Source organism: Neovison vison, chromosome 6, assembly GCF_020171115.1.
Source record: "Neovison vison isolate M4711 chromosome 6, ASM_NN_V1, whole genome shotgun sequence".
Lineage (NCBI taxonomy): Eukaryota > Metazoa > Chordata > Mammalia > Carnivora > Mustelidae > Neogale > Neogale vison.
Window position 1 is genome coordinate 169,667,458 of NC_058096.1, and position 20,743 is coordinate 169,688,200.

Consider the following 20,743-nt stretch of genomic DNA (forward strand, 5'->3'; position numbering starts at 1 on the left):
GGATACATAGCTAGTAAGTATCTTTAAGTAACTGGCTCACTCCAAAGACCAGGGTCTTAACTACTCTGCTAAATTGTCTCTTTGTTAATAAGACAGTCTTTTTTTTTTTAAGATTTTATTTATTTATTTGAGAGAGAGACAGGGAGAGAGAGCATGAGTGAGGAGAAGGGCAGAGAGAGAAGCAGACTCCCCGTGGAGCTGGGAGCCCGATGCGGGACTTGATCCCGGAACTCCGAGATATGACCTGAGCCGAAGGCAGTCGTCCAACCAACTGAGCCACCCAGGCGTCCCTAATAAGACAGTCTTGTCCAGCATTAAAAAAAAACAAATATCCCATTAAATGTCCATTAGCCTAGGAGAATCTGTTTTCTAGCATAAACATATGTGACCCCTTTTTGGAAAATTACTATGTAACACTTTATTCTTTTTGAAGGAATCTTCATTAGGAGAAACAGTTGCTTAGAATTGGAAGTGCTAGAGATTTCTAAGCATTTTTGCGAGCACATAACAATTTTTAAAAGTCAGGTGGTAAGTAGAAGACTTTAAATAAAATATAACCTATGAGAGGAATCCCTGAATTACTACCAGGTGCTCACTGGCCATTCTCACTTTGTTCCTATTTTTCACCTTTATGTGACACTGTTTCTTAGTATTTTGTATTTTTGGGTTTGCATGTTCATTCACTGATGAAATCGCTTAAGCCAAGGCGCTGTACCTACCTGTTCTTTGTAGTCCCCATGCTTTTAGTAAGGTCCTCTTTCTTTGGCCGTATTTATGGAGTAATACCAGGAAGTTTGGTAAAACTGTGTGACTGAGGAGAGGATGTTATCTCCTCTGGTAGATGTCTACTAAGCTTACTTGATTATGTCTTTCTCAACTCCCGGGTTTCTTATTGATTCGTTTGGTCAGTAGTGATGTATAAAACACGGAGGTCAACAGAAAATTTTCTTTTGAGTGCGAATGACTGGGTTGGGAAAAGATGTTGCTAAATCCCTTAGGAGGTGGCTGAAAAAATGTTGTCCCTTATAAAATAGAAGCATGAGAAGAAATAATGACTTCAAGAATAGAACTGTTGAATAAATTTTCAGTGTAGCAAAGCATAAAGTATGTGTTACCATTGAAACCATTTCAGATGACCTACAGTGAAGGAGAAAGAGCATAAACTGGAGACTTTTTAAACCTGAAAAACATGATTAAGTTTTATTTCTAAACTGTGTGTTTTTCATTTTTTCTAGAGAGATTTAAGATTGGCTCTGGGGCAGGTGAACAAAATTTGACATACCAAGGGCATTTTTTTTTTAAATTTTTAATTTTTTTTATAAACATATAATGTATTATTAGCCCCAGGGGTACAGGTCTGTGAATCGCCAGGTTTACACACTTCATAGCACTCACAATATCACATATCCTCCCCAATGTCCATAACCCCACCATCCTCTCCCTACCCACCCCCACCCCGGTCACCCTCAGTTTGTTTTGTGACATTAAGAGTCTCTTATGGGGGCGCCTGGGTGGCTCAGTGGGTTAAGTCGCTGCCTTTGGCTCGGGTCATGATCTCAGGGTCCTGAGATCAAGGCCCGCGTCAGGCTCGCTGCTCAGTGGGGAGCCTGCTTCCTCCTCTCTCTCTGCCTGCCTCTCTGCCTACTTGTGATCTCTCTCTGTCAAATAAATTTAAAAAAAAAAAAGAGTCTCTTATGGTTTGTCTTCCTCGCCAAGGGCATTTAAAAAAAAGATTTTATTTATTTATTTATTTTGAGAGGGAGAGAGAAGGAGAGAGTGAGCATGAATGGGGGAGGGGAGGGGTAGAGGGAGAGGGAGAAGCAGGCTCCTTGATGAGCAGGGAGCCCTATTGTGGGACTGGATCCCACGACACTGGGATCACAACCTGAGCTGAAGGCAGATGCTTAACCGACTGAGCTACCCAGGTGCCCCATATTTTGGCTTTTTCTTTATTTTTAATGATCTTAACAGGAATTTTCTTCATTTGGTTCATTTATTCTGTTTCTTATTCCTCTGCTGTTTGAGGATATCAGGAATTTTATTTTGATAGTCTTTTCTATGCTGGGTTCTCAGAAGGCAGTCCCTTGTAAAGTTAAGTATGAGGTAGCTGACATTGTTCAGAGTATTCTGTGATGAAAATGAAAAACAACTTGAAGTATATGATATTTAAAATTTTTTTTTATATTTAAATTTCTTATAGATATGTTTGGGGAGAGAGTGAGGATTGCCACAGGAGGAAACTTAAAATAATTTCTTGGTTTGAAATGAATATACAGAAGAGAAACTTTTCCCCCACTTTTGGTTGTCCTCACACCAAAGTATTTGGGAGACACTGACTCCCTGCCTCTCAATTTTCCTCACATGTCTCATGATGTTTTCCTAGGGTTTTCAGGCTATTTCCCCCTAATATTTCAGAACTCTTGTCATTGTGCATTCTTAGATTTTTGCGGACATTTCTCAGGACTCTTTCTGGCAACCCTAAAGTGCTTCAACCTGTGTCAGTGAGAGTTGACTGGGTGATCAAATGTTCCCTTTTTCAGCTTCAGTGACAAGGATTTACCTCCTCCCCTTTACTGGTTATTAACTATTCACTTTTGATAATAGATACCTGATTTATACTTTATAGTATTTATTTATCTTTATTTCAAAAAGTATTTGGGAATTACAGGCTTCTTAGGAAAGCTGGTTGTCTTTCCTCGCCTTCGTCTTGAGATAGTAATTATCCATGGGAGTAGAGAGTTATCTTTTTGGGAGTTGGTGAGAATATCTATAGACAGACAGATGTTACAGATTATCTGTAGTTCATCAGGATATTCTCCCTCAGTTTTTCATCTGTTAAAATGATTTTTCTATTTTTCATTCTCTGTTATTTATACATCTTTAGCAGGCATGTGTGCGCACGCGCACACACACACGACATGAGACTTAAGGCCTGACACATATAGAAGGAGTTCTAGAACATTCTAAATACACTGTGATTCATAATACAGGTTTGCTTTTAAAACAGGGTACCTGTGCTGAATAACTAGCCTCATAAACATCTTCTCCTCTTTCCATTTTTCTTTTCTGGAGGGACCAGGATATGTCTTCAGAATAAAGGGAGGGGTCTAATTTTTAAAGCATAGGTAGCATCAAATAAGGAAGTACTTTGAGGATTAAGAACTTTCATTCTTGCTAGTTCATGAGTTAAATCAAAAGCTGAAATAAAGGATTCTATATCAGCTACCATCTTATACCAGATTTTGGGATGCAGATCAAAACATGCAGGTGATTTTAAGAGCACAAGTAGTATTAGAACCAAGGCAGAATTAACCAAGGTTGTTGTTACGGACACCTTTCAGGAATGGTAAAAGAAGAGGGAAGAGGCAGGAATACAAGGTAAAAACTACCAGTGCACACCTTGAATTTGATTTGTATGTTCCTGAAAATGAAGTTGAAAAAAACAAACAACCCTAATGTTGGGTATTGTCTGAATTTATTCCTCCATCTGCATTACATGCATAGGATTTGTAAGTTTCAAAAACATTTTTTCTATGTTCTTTTTGTATAGACATAACTAATATAAACTGTGTGGATGCTAACATGACAAGTAGTCCACATTCTTCATGTCTATTCCTGTATCCTCATTCACTCCTAAATTCATGACAGTGTGTTATTTAAACCTACATTATTTTTCTAGATTTTTTCTAGATTTTTCATAGATACTCAGCATAATGAGTATCTACTCATTATCTACTCATAGATAATCAGGCTAAGGGATTTCCCATATCTCTTAGTTTGTTTAGAGTGTCATAAATAGACGTTTGAATTTTAGTTGAGTGCTTTTACTGCATCTGTTGTTATGATCATGTTTTCTTATTAGTCTGATAGTGTGAATTACACTCATTGCTTTTCTTTAGTGTTCAGTTAGGTTTGGATTGCTGGGGCTAATATTTTGTTGGAGGTTTTTATGTATATGTTCGCTTGGTGTATTGATCTGTAGTTTTTTGGTAATGTCTTTGTCTTGGTTTAGTATTAGAGTAATGTTGGCCTCATGAAATATAATGTTCCCTCTTCTTTTCTGCAAGAGATTGTGTAGAATTAACCAGTAAAACTATCTGAGTCTGGAGTTTCCCTTTTTTGAGGAGCTACCACTACAGATTCACTGTTTAGATACAATTATTCAGATATCTATTTCTCCTTGTATAGTTTTTGTAGTTTGTGTGTCAGCTCTGAAGGAATTGGTTCATTTGGTCTAGGCTGTCAGACTTAGGGTCCTAGAGGGGTTCCTTGTATTTATTATCCTTTTAATAGCTGTTGTTTCAGTAATGTCCTCTCTTTTTCATCCTGTTAGTGGTAATTTGTCTTTCTTATTTCTTGGTTAGCCTGGCCAGAAGTAGAAGTTTATCAGTGTTACTGATCTTTTCAAAGAACCAGCTTTTGCTTTCATTGATTTTAATCCATTGTGTTTCTGTTCTCAATTTCATTGATTTCTGCTCTGTTTTTTTTGGTAAGATGTTATTTTTAAGTAATCCCTACACCAGGCGTGGGGCTTGAACTCAACCCTGGATTGAACCCTGCGTTGGGCTCCATACTGAGTGTGGAGGCTACTTAAGATTTCTCTTCCCTTTACTCCTCCCCAGTGTGCTTGCTCGTGCACTGTCTAAAAAAGTTTTTTTTCCTAGACTTTTTTTTACCCATGGGTTATTTAAAGTATATTGTTTAATACCCAGATATTTGGGGAAATTTTCCCAGATCTTTTGCTATTGATTTTAATATAATTTCATTGTGGTCTGAGAATGTACTTTTATCATTTTAAAAAATGATTTTTTTAAAGTTTTTTTTTTTTTTTTAATTTATTTGACAAACAGAGATCACAAGTAGGCAGAGAAGCAGGCAGAGAAGAGAGCAGAGAGCCCAATTCAGGGCTTGATCCCAGGACCCTGGGATCATGACCTGAGCCAAAGGCAGAGGCTTTAACCCACTGAGCCACCCAGGTGCCCCCCCAAAAATGATTTTTTAAAAGATTTTATTCATTTATTTGACAGAGGCACAGTGACAGAGAGAACAGAAGTAGTGGGAGTGGGAGAGGGAGAAGCAGGCTTCCTTCTGAGCAAGGAGCCTGATGCAGGGCTCGATCCCAGGACGCGGGAATCATGACCTGAGCTGAAGGCAGACACTTAACGATTGAGCCACCCAGACGCCCCTAAAAAATGATTTTTAAGGGGCACCTGGGTGGCGCAGTCAGTTAAGCATCTGCCTTCGGCTTTGGGTCCTCCCTCTACCTCTGTCATCCCCCACCCTGTGTTCTCTCTTGCTTACTCTCTTTGTCAAATAAATAAAATCTTAAAAAAAAAAAAAAGATTTTTAAGATTTGTTTTATGGCCCAGAATATCTTTGTGAATGTATAAAGTACACTTGAAAAGAATATATACTCAATGTATGTTCAGCAGTTGCTGGGTGAAGTGTTCTGTAAATGTCACTTAAGTTAGGTGGTAATACTATTGAGGTCTCCTTCCTGATTTTTTGTCCACTTGTTTTAACAGTTATTGAGTCGAAAGTCTTTAACTATAATTATGGATTTGTCTGTTTCTCCTGTTAGATCCATTAGTTTTTCCCTTTTATTTCAAAGCTCTTTTTTTTTAGATGCATATGTATTTATGATGATTATACCTTCTTGGAGAATTGACCCCTTTATCATTTTGTAGTGGCCCTCTTATCCTTGACAGTCTTTCTGATTCTGAAGTCTACTTTAAAATTGATTTGGTTCTACTAACCTTTTGATGAGTATATGGTATCTTTTTCTGTTGCTTTATCTTTTCCTACCTAAATCTTTGTATTTAGTGGGCTTTTGTAGATGGCATTTAACTTGACCATGCTTTTTCATCCAGTCTGACAATTTGCCTAACTGGTGTTTTTAGATCATTCACATTTAAAGTAATTATTAATATAGTTAGATTAAAACTTACCATCTTGTGAGCTATTTTCCATTTGTTGCATTTTTTTTAAAAAAAGATTGTATTTATTTATTTTAGAGACACAGAGAAATATCATGAGTAGGGGGAGGGGCAGAGTGGGAGAGGGTGGAGCAGACTTCCCCCTGAGTAGTGAGCCCCATGTGGGGCTTGATCCCAGGTCTTTGAGATCATGACTGATCCAGAGGTAGACACTTAACTGACTGAGCCACCCAGGTGCCCCTATTTGTTGCATTTCTTTGTTTTTTCTTTTTTTGCCTTGTGTAGCGTGAATTGAGATTTTTGTTAGTATTCTTATATCCTCCCTCCTGACTTATTTTTGCTTACTTAAAATGGTTTTTAGGGGTTCCAGGGTGGCTCAGTCAGTTAAGCATCCGACTTTTGATTTTGGCTCAGGTCATGATCTCAGGGTCATGGGATCCAGCCCCATGTTGGGCTCTGTGCTCAGTGGGGAGTCTGCTTGAGGATTCTCTCCCTCTGCCCCTGCTTGCACTCTCTCTCTCTCTCTCTTAAATAAATAAATACATCTTTTAAAAAGTGGCTTTTAGTGGTTGCCTTTGGTTTTACAGTATTCATTTAAAAATAACCTGAGTAACACATGAAAAAATGTTCATCATCACTAGCCATCAAGGAGATTCAAATTAAAACCACATTGAGATACCACCTTACACCAGTTAGAATGGCCAAAATTAGCAAGATAGGAAACAATATGTGCTGGAGAGGATGTGGAGAAAGGGGAGCCCTCTTACACTGTTGGTGGGAATGCAAGTTGGTGCAGCCAATTTCCTCAAGAAATTAAAAATAGAGCTTCCCTATGACCCTGCAATTGCACTACTGGGTATTTACCCCAAAGATACAGATGTAGTGAAAAGAAGGGCCATCTGTACCCCAATGCCACGGTCACCAAACTGTGGAAAGAACCAAGATGTCCTTCAGCAGACGAATGGATAAGGAAGATGTGGTCCATATATACTATGGAGTATTATGCCTCTATCAGAAAGGATGAATACCCAACTTTTGTAGCAACGTGGACGGGACTAGAAGAGATTATGCTGAGTGAAATCAGTCAAGCAGAGAGAGTCAATTATCATATGGTTTCACTTATTTGTGGAGCATAACAAATAGCATGGAGGACATGGGGAGATGGAGAGGAGAAGGGAGTTGAGGGAAATTGGAAGGGGAGATGAACCATGAGAGACTGGACTCTGAAAAACAACCTGAGGGTCTTGAAGGGGCAGGGGGGTGGGAGGTTGGGGGAACAAGGTGGTGGGTATTAGGGAGGGCACGTATTGCATGCAGCACTGGGTGTGGTGCAAAAACAATGAATACTGTTACGCTGAAAAGAAATTAAAAAAAAGAATTTAAGAAACAAAACAGGATCATAGGAGAGGGGAGGGAAAATAAAATAAGATGTAAACTGAGAAAGAGGCAAACCATAAGAGACTCTTTAACTATAGGAAACAAATTGCGGGTTACTGGAGGGAGGTGGGGGGGATGGGGTAACTGGGTGATGGGTATTAAGGAGGGCACTTGACATAATAAGCATGAGGTGTTTTATGCAACTGATAAATCACTGAACTCTACCTCTGAAACTAATAATACACTATATGGCCCTTCTTTTCACTACATTTCTGTCTTTGGGATAAATACCCAGTAGTAGAATTAGGTGATCCTGGTGGTAGGTATTAAGGAGAGTACATATTGCATGGAGCACTGGGTGTGGTGCTTAAACAATGAATCTTGGAACAGTGAAAAAATAAAATTAAAACTAAATTAATTAAAAAAATAACCTGAGTAACTTTCAAATGATACCACTTCACATGTAGTGAATATATCTCAATAGTGTATGTTCCTAAATCTTCCTTTCACTGTCGTTACATATTTCGCTGTGTATGCTATAAATACTCAGTACATTGTTCACTACTTTAAACAATTGTATTTGGGAGCAATTAAAAATATGAAAAAGAAGATATTTTATTTTACCTTTTTATTCATTTTTTTGGTATTGATCCAAGCTTCTCACCTTTATCATATTCCTCTGCTCAAAGAACTACCTTTAATATTTCTTACAGGGTGAATCTGTTGGCAATGAATTCTGTTTTTGTTTGTCTGGGAGAGTATTTCTTCTTCATTTATGAAGGATGTTTTCACTTGATGTAGAGTGCTGTTTGGGCAGTTTTTTTCTTTCAGCATTTCAGGTGGTCACTTAACTGTCTTCTGAACTCAAAAAACTTCTGACTGAAAGTTTATTGTAATCTTATTTTTATTCCTTTGTGTGTAATATGTTTTCCCTGGCTACCTTTCAGCAGTTTAATGCCTTCTAGCAATTTAAATGTGATATGCCCTGGTGCAAGTATTTTTGGGGGAAGACATATTTATCTTCTTTGTTTTTGGAGTTTCTTAAGTCTGTAATTAGGTATCTTATCACTAATTTTGTTAAGTTCTTGGGCAGTCTAATATTTTTTCTCCATTCTCTCTTTCTCCTGACATTCTAAGTAAGTATCTGTATATTACACTGTTTGATAATTTCCCACATTTCTTATATAATCTCTCCTATTTTATTTTCCTACTATATTTTCTTCTTTACATTTCAGTTTGGGTGTTTCTCTTAGCGACTTTTCAAGTTCATTGGTTCTTTTTTCAGCTGTTTGAAGTCTAGTAATAATCTTTTATTTGTGTGTTTTTATTTCTAAATTTCTGTTTGATTCTTATGATTTCCATGTCCCTGTGAATTTACCTATCTGATCTTGCATGTTGACTATCTTTTCCATTACAGTTTTAAACACATTAAGCATGTTTTAAACTACCTGATAGTTCCAAAATCTGTGTCATATCTGAGTCTAGTTGTGATGATTGCTTTGTTTCTTCAAGCTGTGTTTTTGGCATACTTTTTAATTCTTTTTTGAATGCTGGACCATGTATAGGACAGGAAATACTGAAGTAAATATTTTATATGCTTAGAGAAGACTGCAGATTTCCTTCTGCTAGTCCTTTAAGGTGGTATTTGTGTTATTGTTAGGGTTTGGGCTGTGTTTGAAATTTATTATTGCTGTGGTTACCAGAGTTGATACTTATTTCGCCGTGGGAGCCCAGAGACTTCATATTTTCCTACTGTCCCTTGTCTCCCGAGTGTCTTTTATCTCCTTGCTTGGCTTTGGATTTTACTTTGGTGCTGTTTCTCAGAGTCTGTCTCTTGCAGCTATTTTCCACTGTTATTGTTAGAGCTTGTTAGCATGGTGATGAAGGGTAAGAGGAGTTCTGTGATGGTCTGTTAAGCTTCAGATTTAGCCAGGTACTAGAACCTGGGTCTCAGAGGTTTGGCTTTCATAAAACTTTACATGCCACTTCCTTGGGTAGAGCTTCCCCTTGTTCTTTTTACCCAACTGCAATATCTAGGTTAATTTTTTTAGCCCTTATTTTGGCCAAGTTTTTTTTTTAATTTTTTAAATTTTTAAAGATTTTTTTTTTTTTTAAGTTTATTTGAGAGAAGCAGCATGAGCAAGGGGGAGGAGCAGAGGGAGATAAAGAAGCAGACTCCTGCTGAGCAGGAAGCCTGATGCATGGTTTGATTCCAGGACCCCAAGATCATGACCTGAGCCACCAAGTTTCCCTCAAGGTTTTTTTTTTATTTTTAAAGATTTTTTAAAATTTGTTTTTATTTTTTAAGATTTTATTTATTTATTTGAGAGAGAATGAGTGAGAGAGAACATGAGAGAGGAGAAGGTCAGAGGGAGAAGCAGACTCCCCAAGGAGCTGGGAGCCTGATGCGGGACTCAATCCTGGAAGTCCAGGATCTTGACCTGAGCCAAAGGCAGCTGCTCAACCAACTGAACCACCCAGGCGCCCTGTTTTTATTTTTTAAATTTTTAAAAATAATTAACATATAATGTATTGTTTGTTCCAAGGGTACAGGAAGGTGATTCATCAGTCTTACACAATACATAGTGCTCTCCATAGCACATACCCTTCCCATTGTCTATCACCCAGCCACCCCATCCCTCCCATCCCCCTCCACTCCAGCAACCCTGTTTGTTTCCTGAGATTAAGAGTCTCTTATGGTTTGTCTCCCTCTCTGGTTTTGTTCTGTTTCATTTTTTTCCCCCCTCTCTTCCCCTATGATCATCTGCCTGGTTTCTCAAATTCCACCTGTCAGTGAGATCATATGATAATTGTCTTTCTCTGATTGAGGAGCAGAGGGAGGGAGAGAAGCAGACTCCTGCTGAGCAGGAAGCCCAATACGGGACTTGATCCCAGGACCCTAAGCTCATGACTTGAGTCACCCAGGTGCCCCTAAGGTGTTTTTTTTTTTTTTTTTTTAAGATTTGAAAAAAACACATTAATTTATCAAGAGAGAGAAGGGCAGGGGTGGGAGGAGATGAGGTAGGGGAAGAGAGAGAGAGACTCTGAGGCAGACTTTACACTGGGCATGGAGCCCAGGTCAGGGCTAGATCTCACGACTGGCAAGATCATGTCCTGAGCTGAAACAAAGAGTCATGGCCACCCAGGTTCCCCTAGCTAAGGTTTTTAGAGCTCTCTCAACTAAAGACTGCATAAAGGTCATTGTTAATTTAGAGAGATTGTGAAGATTGAGTGCCAGTATTCTTCATCTCTGTTTTCCCCCCAGTTATAGTGGAATTCACCCAGTGTTCTCAGGGTTACAGGTCTTGATGAATTTTTCTTTGCAGACTAACCCTTTTGTTCCAGAGGGAGATTGGGGGAACTAGGTCTGGGCTGATGGGCATTGTCTGTTCTACTCTTCTAGCTCCATAGGGGTGAGTGACGGCAAGTTGAGGGGCTTTTTCTGCATTGTCTCAGATCCCCCCTGCATTAAAGATTCTTTTCAGTTTCTTGGAGAAAAAGCCTCAGGTGGGAACTCTCTTACCATTGTAGTCACCAGGGGCTTTACGCTCTCATATTAGCCCATATTCAGTCTTAAGCCATTTGTCAAAATTTGTGGTTTAAGTCCTCCTAACTCCACAGTATTTCCTTTAGTCAGAAAGAAAGCTTTCCCTCCAGGGTTTTAGCTTGTGCAGCCTCTATGTTGCTCCCTGTTGTATTTTTAAAGTGTATGTATGTAAGTATGTATATTTTTTTGAGTGTAGTTGACGTACAGTGTTACATTATTTTTGGCGTACAGCTTAGTGATTTGACTAGTTTATGTATTATGTATGCTACATTGACCACAAGTGTAACTACGATCTGTCCCATTACATTGCTATTACAGTGTCATTGACTGTATCCTTATACTGTGCCTTTTATTTCCATGCCTTATTCCTGAACTGGAAGCCTGTATTTCCCTCTCCCCCTCATCCATTTTGTCCAACCTCCTATCCCTGCTGTATTGCCTAAAGGTTGGATCAGGAGAAAATGGAGGGTGGAAGGGGGAGTGTGGATCTTTCCTTTCGCTGAACATTAGGAATCCACATTGTGGTCAGAGAATAACTTGTGAGACTTACCTTAGGGCTCAGTATATGATCAGTTTTGATAAATGATCTCTCAGTACTCAATATTTATTCTGCATTTACTTAGTAGTGTAGGTCTGGTTAATCATGCTATTCAAATCTCTATTTTTTTCTTTTTCTTCCCTTTTCTGGGTCATTTGTTCTGTCAGCTACTGGTATTAAAAGTTTCCTTATTACGATTATATTGATATATTTACTACTTGTAATTCTGCCAACTTTCACTTTATATATTTGAAGGCTATGTTACTACATGCATACAAATTTTAATTGGTTATATCTTACTGATAAGTTACACATTGAATCCTACAAATGTTTTTTTGTATTAGAGTCTACTTTGAGTACTATTAATATGGCTAGAGAGGCTTTTCTTTTTTGTATGACCTTTCCATACTTCTCATTTTTAACTGTTTCTATCTTTGTATCCTAGGTGTGATTCTTGTGAACACCATGATAGTTGAATTTTGTTCTTTATTAGTGTAATTGTTTTTATCTTTTGATCTGATTGCATTAGTGTAATTACCGGAATATTTGGGTTTAGATTTGACCTCTTACATTTTGCTTTTTATATGTTCTGCTTGTTCTGTGATTTTTCTTTTGCTCTTTTTTGCATTCATTTGGACATTTTAATTCTATATTTTCTTTCTATTTAACATAGTAGTTAAATACTATTTTACTGTTTTTTAAATGTTTACCCTAGAGATTGAAATATGTATTTTCTTCTTTTTAAAAAAATGTTTATATTTCAGTACATAATAATAGTCATAAGATACAGAATTCAAAAGGTACAAAAGATTATATGATAGGAAGTCCTGCCTCATATTTACCCACCAGCCACCCCATTCTTCAGCTGCCTCAGGAAATATGTAACCACCAGTACAGTCATCTAGCCTCCTTTTTTTTTTTTTTTTAAGATTTATTTGTTTATTTTAGAGAGAGAGTTCATGCGTGTGTGCGCACAAGCAGAGGGAGAGGAGAGAGGAAGAAGCAGGCTCCTGAGAAGCAGGGAGCCCAATGAGGGGCTCGATCCCAGGACCCTGGGATCATGACTTGAGCCAAAGGCAGACAGACACTCAACTTACTGAGCCACCTAGGTGCCCCCATCTACCACTTTACTGGCTCCCAAACATACTGTGTTTACTGGTCTTCCATCTGGGAGTCTTGGTCCATAATTTTCCTGCTTATTCATCTTGTCAGCCTTGAAAGCTCAGTTTAAGCCTCTTTCTCATAATGAAGCTTTCCCAAACAAATACAATCTTAACTGATCTTCTAATGGTAATTGCAGTTTTCCTTACACCTTTTAGCTTTAATGATACTCTTTTGTGCTATTTTCCTTAAGTTTCAAGTATGTAAATCTTATTTTCTGTCCCAGATTGTGAGTTCCTTGAGGGCAGGATGATATGCTTTCATTTGTGTAATGCTAAGCACATAGCAAATGCCCCCCAAATACTTGTCTAATTAAATTGCCTCTCTGGTAGTGGCTGTGTCAGATCATTTTCCACAGAAATTTGAATTCTCATGCCTCCTGATTCTCAGTTGTTCATGGTAGTTATAGTTTTTAGAGTTCGTTTTGAATGCAAAATTGCAGATATAGAATTCCAAGGTACTTGAAAAAATATTTGCATATAAAATTGTCTTATGTAGTTGTTTTGCATTTCATGTTACTTGAAATTAGAATTAATCGCCATTCCTAATTCAGTATCATAGTGTAAATCTATTCATTGCTACTTAATGACGTGTACTTCCTTAAGTACTAACAAGTTAACACTCTTTTTTCTAAAGTATCGTCTATGTTGTTTATAGTTTTTCTTGATTATATTTTCAAAAAAATTAGAGGATACTGAAAAATACTAGAAAAAATTACCCTACACCTACCAGTGAGAGATAAATGTTAACATTTGTTATACATAAACTCATTTTTTTCTATGTAAATATAATAGCTTCTCCCCACTCAGTTTTTCAATTTATAATTCTTAATGTTTGCTTTTCAGCTTTTCCTAAAAGGATTCCTGTACACCTTAGAAGTGCTTGAGGAAGAGTGATAAAGGCAAGTATATAAAACTCTTAATGGTTAGTAAAATAACTTGGTTCATAGCCATACCAAAAAGCTTTGATCACCTTATCAAAAGAAAAAGAAAAAAAGATAATTTGTATATAATTTGAATGGTTTTCCAGAGCACCCTCCTAAACATTTGCCAGACTTTTAAAACAATTTTTAAACTTATCTCTGATATTCATTCAGAGTAGCTTGTTTCTTGACTATGAAGTAGTGGTATAATATGTCTTTGGTGAAACTGTTCTAGAAAAATTATTAAAAATTCTGAGAATTTAACAAGTTATCTGAAATGCCTGCTGTATAAGTAGCTAGCTACCTTTTCTTTTTCCTACTTTGTATTCCTTCTCCTTGTCCCCTCTTTTCCCCCATACCCTTTTGCTCCCTTTTCTTTTTGTCTGCTTTTTCTAGTTTACTTATAAGAACTTTAAGAACTTTACTTTTCAGAGAAGCTGAGTGAATAAAAGACAAACCAACATTTCTTTCATACGGAAGTACACTTAACTTCGCAGTTGAATTTGTTTGTATTAAACGAGGTATCTCAATATATTATTTGGAAAGTTGTATAAACTGAGCAACTGGTTACTCATTTGAATTTGCTGTCTTAAAGAAGAAAATAGGAGTCCTCTTTTTTCAAAATAGGTATTTATTATTAAAAAAATTATAAAAATTGCCTTTTTATTACTCAGATTATGAAAATTTTAAAATAATTTGTTTCAAGCCTCCGAAAAAGTGTGCTCTGTCTTTAGTCTTCAGTGGCAGTACATTTTGATGGTATAGAAAATAACTCACAAGCATTCCACAGAACTTTGTTAGAATGTACAAAGATATGACAGAAGCCAGAAGCCCTAAAGGGATTAAAAAAATATTTCAAATAAGTATTCCTGAAGTTAATATAAATGGGTTACAGAATAGTTAACATCCATGTGTAATTTTGCAAAACAAAAATGATTAGTTTTGTATGTCTGCACTTTGTTTCAGCCTTTCCAAGACACTTTTAAATGCAAAAATTGAAAATTTTCCAGTTGCCTGAAACTTCAAAAATCTATTGTACTTTGAAAAAAGTGTGAAAAGCAGCATCATTTAAATAGTGGTTAACTCACAGATGTATATGCAACTGACAACAAGCACCTTCACTGTGACTCAGGCAGGTCAGAGCCCCCAGCTTACGATCCATAGCAGAACCAGGGGCAGCCTCTCTGACAGTTAAGACAAAAGTTCATGAGAAGTGGGTATGCAGCGTAGGGCATCCCATGTGCTTGCTTGTGGAGGAAAAGGGTCAAAATTAAAGGGCCTTTCCTTAGGAGACCTAAAAAATTTTGGCATTACTGAATTCATTCAGTGCTTGCATTCTTACTGTCAGCAGTTTTTAGTTAATTATTACATCATCACTGGTATTTTGAGCACAGTATTTCATGTTCCTTTATATTTGGCGTATTGTTGAAAGGTAACCTTAAAGCTTTCCTGTTGGCCTACAGACAATTTTAGCAAGCTTCAAAATTTTGACCGTATTACTTGTTTGTATTGATATCATAGCAATAATGCAGATGATAGCTACAAGTTTAAGTACTAGTACATTGTAGAGGCAATGCAACAGGTTGTTTGTTTCTCAAAATTCTTATCTTACAACTTGATATTTAAAGCTCAATTTAGGTTTCTTTAGGGTTCCATGCTAAGCCTCTGCTGGTTAGTATAATTAAGGAATATCTTGGCTTTACAAATCCCAGAATTCATTACTACTTTTCTAATATATAACCTTTGCAGCTCTATAGATGGCCTGTGTAAGCTTTGACTTGACACCTATTTCTAGGTTTTCCTAGGAATGCTGGCATTTTTTGTTTGTAATCAATCATCACTTTCAGTTACTTGAAAATAAAAATAATGTACAAATTAGTGAAATCTCAAATGAAGTTATTGATAATTAAAATATACTATGTTTTCCTTTTTTAAAATAAGAAAGCAGATACCCGCTTGATTCGTTTATAACACTGCCTAAAGAAACAAGTTTACTGGTAAAAACTTCATATACAAGGCAAGTAGGTCTTTTGGTTTTCCAAATGGTAACCTTGATACCATTCCTTTAATCATGGTATCTTTTAATCTCACGGAGGAATTTATTTTATACTTTTTGTTTCCAAAACAACAAAGTCAGTTTTATTGTTTAGCTAATACAATACAAATAAGGAAAATACTAAATTACTTCCTTATTATCAGTCTGCTGCTTTTACATCCTCCCATCTTCTTAGGGTCTAAATTGCCCAGCACAAGAGATTAGTTACTGGATTATCTTGGTTACATAGCTCTTATTCTCTGAGGAGCTCGATGCTTTGCAGAGTGAAAGTAATTCAATAAATACTAGTCTGCTCTATGAACTCATGAGGGAAGGTGAGTATAATTAAATACATGTACTTTTGGCAACATTTTTGCCCTCAAGGAGCCCCAGAAAATTCCAATAAAGACCAAGACAGCCATTAACCTAATAAGGATTAAGGGATTCTTTCTTGGCTCCCCCAAAGGGAAGAGAAAAAAACAAAAGCAGTGTGCAATCAGGACAAGGGTAAGAAGCCCCAGTGGTATGGCAGGATTTCAGCGTGGCCACAAATAATTTGAGCAAAAGGCAGTGAAATTTCCCATTCTCTCAACTGCTATTCATTTGCTTGTTTGGGAGCAAAGAATTTTGTGATATTTAAAAAGCAGGAAGGTACTGCTGAGTGACAAATGTCTTTAAGCCTGTCACAATGTTTAATGTTCCTGAATCACGAAGAAGTAAGGAGGTGGGGAAGTAGTTGAAAAAATACAGACAGCCGAGCCACAGTGACAGTACCATATACTTGGTTAAGAGGGTCCTCTTAGAGTAGTTACCATGAGGAAGATTCTAGCAGGTTTGCGTGCCTATCCCTCTCAACTTCAGCAGCTTTGTGTTTATAGTGAACTCTCTCTCTCTCTCTCTTTTTTCTTTTTAAAGGTTTTATTTATTTATTCGACAGAGAGAAAGCACAAGTAGGCAGAGCAGCAGAGAGAGGGAGAAGCAGGCTCTCTGTTGGGCAGGAAGCCCGATATAGGGCTCCATTTCAGGACCCTGGGATCATGACCTGAGCTGAAGGCAGCCGCTAAGCCAACTGAGCCACCCAGAGCCCCTCGCAGTGAACTCTTATATCTAGCTAATTTATGCCTTTTAGATGGTTACTTGGTGGCAGGGAGTCGCCATATCCCGAGAACATGACCACCAGAGGGCCTCCTTTGTAGTGACTTAGGCTGTTCAAAGTACTTGGTAGTGAAGGGAGTTTTAAAGCTTGTTGAACAAAAGGTTGAGGGAAAATAGGGAAATAACTTCCTACATCATATTTTTTCCTCTCTAGCAGGTTCTGTAAATTAATACAAATTTATATATTTGCAAAAACTCAATACAAAATTACTACCTATTTCTTTCCATTAAGAAAAACCTCATCCCTACTATATTCCCCTCCTCTTTTTTTTTTTTTGCATGTGATTTCCATAACCATGGCAGTTATGTCGACTTTATATCTCTTAGTTTCAGCTTCCTTTTAATTTCCTGCATTTAATATTGGTGTGTGGTTGCATTTTAACCTTTCTTTTTCTCTACTCTTCCATCACACCCAGTTACTGTGTTATTTCTTTGCTTTTGAATTTGTGTGGATATGTGGTAAACTCTGTCAGAGATGATACTATTCAGAGAAAGGGATATCTTTGAATCTCTTCTTTTTTTGTAGGGTGGGGCGGGGACCAACTCCCAACTGTCCAACACTTGTCTGTTTGAGATGTAAACTATCTTGCCTCTTGTTCCGCATCTCTGGAGTGAGTCTGAAATCTCTTTTCTGATAGCTGGTACTGAACAAAAACTCTAGTCTCTCTGAAGACAGATTCTGTCTGGATCATTTGCTCAGATGGTGCCAGACTATTGTTTGTGCTTCAGCAGAGAATTCAGCTTACAAGATTTTTATTTCCATTTTCTTCTGCAAAGAGCAAACGTGTCACACCTATTTACCAGTGAACTTGATAAATACAAATGATACCAAGAAATTCCTCTTTTCCAGTAAAATCCATATACAGTTGGATTAGGATATCTGCTTCTCCCTATTATTCTTTGAATTTACTTTGCTGAGTTTCAACATATGGATAATTAACTGTGGTTATGAGTGAGAGGAATTAAATTGTCTCAGCTATACTGTACCTATTGAATGGTCTGTTCCCTCTTGATTTCCCAAGTAATGGCTGTTCTGTCAACTGTTATTATGGTTTCCATTTCAGGATGACTCCTCTAGTATCCGAGTCTTCATATATTGAAACTTGTAGGAATTTTTTTTTTTAAACATTGCTGTTTTCATATGCTGTGTACTTGTTTCTGAGCTTTTTCTCCTATTCTGGAAAATAATCATTACCCACCATCTAGAACACTGTCTTTTAATCTTCTGGTTAAAGATTGCTTAATGATAGTGCCTATATGTTTGGCTAATGGCATGTTTTTCTTTAACACTGGATATTTTGCATGGATTTATAATAAGAGGCTCTTTTCTTTTCTTTCTTTCTTTCTTTTTTTTTTTTAACATTAGATAGGCATGAAGCCTCCGTCTCACAGCTGCATGTGTAGTTACTGTTGAAGCAAATGCCTACCTAATTTGACAGTCTTGGTGTTTTATAAAGTTTTTGAGTTTGCAAATAAGCGTATTAAATCTACTGATGGAGCCTTCAGGCAGTGAACAGTTATATGAGGACCCTGATCCTGGAGGCAAATCCCAAGATGCAGAGGCCAGAAAGCAGACAGAATCAGAACAAAAGTTGTCTAAAATGACCCACAATGCTTTGGAGAACATTAATGTGATTGGCCAAGGCTTGAAGCATCTCTTCCAGCACCAGCGCAGGAGGTCATCAGTGTCTCCACACGATGTGCAACAAATTCAGGCAGATCCAGAACCTGAAATGGATCTGGAAAGCCAGAACGCATGTGCTGAGATTGATGGTGTCCCCACCCACCCCACAGCTCTGAATCGTGTCCTGCAGCAGATCCGAGTGCCACCCAAGATGAAGAGGGGGACGAGCTTACATAGTAGGCGGGGCAAACCAGAGGCCCCAAAGGGAAGTCCCCAAATCAACAGGAAATCTGGCCAGGAGATGGCAACTGTTATGCAGTCAGGCCGACCCAGGTCTTCATCCACAACTGATGCTCCAACCAGTTCTGCTATGATGGAAATAGCTTGTGCTGCTGCTGCTGCATGTCTGCCAGGGGATGAGGCAACTGCAGAGCGGGTAAGTCTGCTAGATTTCCTTTTCTCCAACCTACAGTTCTTCGAGCTAGGATTCTCCGCACTTATATTCGGTAACTAAAAAGAGATCTCAGCAAGTACCTCAAAGTTGTGGTAAAAAATAGGTTTTTTTTTTTTTTTTTTTTTCATTAAATAAATGAGGTGATAATATTTATTCTGGCTGGGGCGCCTGGGTAGCTCAGTGGATTAAGCCTTTACTTTCAGCTCAGGTCATGATCTCAAGGTCTGGGATCTCAAGGTCCTCACATTGGGCTCTCTGATCAGCAGGGAGCCTGTTTTCCCCCTTTCTCTCTGCTTGCTGCTCTGCCTGCTTGTGATCTCTCTGTCTCTGTCAAATAAATAAATAAAATCTTTAAAAAAATATTTATTCTGGCTAATGACTGGATGCTTAAAATTATATTCCTGTTTGCTTCCTAACATATTGGTATATCTTATTTTACTGTTTTGCTAAAAATTTTGCTTCAGTTTTTTATGTTAAAAGGCTTAGTTTTATGGCAGAGGAGCAAAGTTGCTTTGTTCTTGTTTTGGTTTTGCACATGATTTGACTTTCTAACATTAATGAAGGCAAAAAAAGTTATAGAATCTGGGGTTTTCTGTGCAAAGCACGGATAGATACTAAATTGCTTGTAATTTTCACTGTACCACGTCATCAGCATTCAATATATATTTACATTCTATAGCAGAGCATATGCATTCTTATACTTTTTAAAAGATTTTTAAAATTTTTTGAGAGACCATGAGTGCATGAATGGGGGGAGGGGTAGAGGGGGAGGGCGAGAGTCAGGCAGACTCTGTACTGAGCATGGAACCTGATGTGGGGCTTTATCTCATGATCTTGAGATCAGTACCTGAGCTGAGACTAAGAGTCTGATGCTCAACCAACCAAGCCATCCGGGTGCCCCTATAATTTACTCTTCATAAACAGGTTTTTTAGGTTTGCCTGGGTGGGACAACTAGGCTTAACAAATTTAGGGGAAACTCTTTTCATATAACTTTCACTTCATGTCTTAGTTATGGTTAGTTGAGGCCAATAGCTCTAGGGTTTGAAAACACGTACATTTAGTGGGGCAGGTAATGACAATGAGTGAACTCATGTTATGTGACTTGGACAAACTGAAGAGTTTAAGTGCTGTCTAAAGGGGCAGTATCTTCTTAGCTTTACCTGATTGTTGTGATTCAGGACTATGAGCCCAGTCTTGTCAGGCCTTCTTATTTTTCAAGAGAAACTTGAAAGCTTAGTACTCTCTTGATTTTTGACATATTATGGAAGTCAAACAACACATTTATGGCCCAGGTCTGCCCTATAAGTTGCCATCTTGCTATCTTTTGGCTTTACTTTTATGTATTTCTTCAGGTTTTGATTGGTCAGTTGCTTTCATTCTGTGTTTGTTTCTGGAACAGGTAAATTTATTTTACTGGACATTTTGCCTGGAAATCCAAATATTGAATCACGTATCTTTAAACCTCTCCTATTTAAATGTGACACTAAAAACAAGCAAACAAGTAATGGACAGTAAATCACTTCAAGAAGTTAAGCCTATCCAGATAACATATCTACCAAAATAACAGAATCAGGAGAATAAAGAAATTAGATCATTAAAATTAAAGGTATAAATGCAGAAAAGTAATACATAATTTATGTGCATCATAGTTATCTTTGAAATAAAAAAGATATTTGGTCTTTGGCAAAGGACAAAAATGTTGACAGTAAAAACAGTGCAACTATATAATTCAGATTAATCTGTACTAGAGAACATGAAGACATTTTTTTCCCAAGATTTATTTATTTTAGAGAGAGAGAGAGTGAGTGAGTGAATGAGCAAGCATGCTCATGCATGCTCAAGCATGGGGCGGGGGTGAGGTGCAGAGGGAGAGAGAGAGAGTCTCAGGTAGACTCCATGCTGAGCACGGAGCTTGATGCTGAGTTCCATCTCACAACCTTGAGATCATGACCTGAGCTGAAACTAAGAGTTGGATGCTTAACTGACTGTACCA

The 20,743-nt window shown here is 37.6% G+C and overlaps 1 protein-coding gene across 3 annotated transcripts in view; it reads left to right on the forward strand.

Annotated features, from left to right (window-relative positions):
- The window catches only part of TMCC1 (transmembrane and coiled-coil domain family 1), a 255,429-nt gene that overhangs the window by 51,977 nt on the left and 182,709 nt on the right, over window positions 1–20,743 (forward strand). For 2 of the 3 annotated variants that reach the window (XM_044252934.1, XM_044252933.1), the window contains exons 2-3: window positions 13,405–13,460; window positions 18,466–18,731. In XM_044252934.1, the coding sequence (XP_044108869.1) occupies window positions 18,507–18,731 (225 nt within the window). In that variant the 5' untranslated portion in view covers window positions 13,405–13,460; window positions 18,466–18,506. Of the gene's footprint in view, window positions 1–13,404; window positions 13,461–18,041; window positions 18,732–20,743 lie in introns of those variants that run through there. The other variant, XM_044252932.1, reaches the window with a different exon arrangement.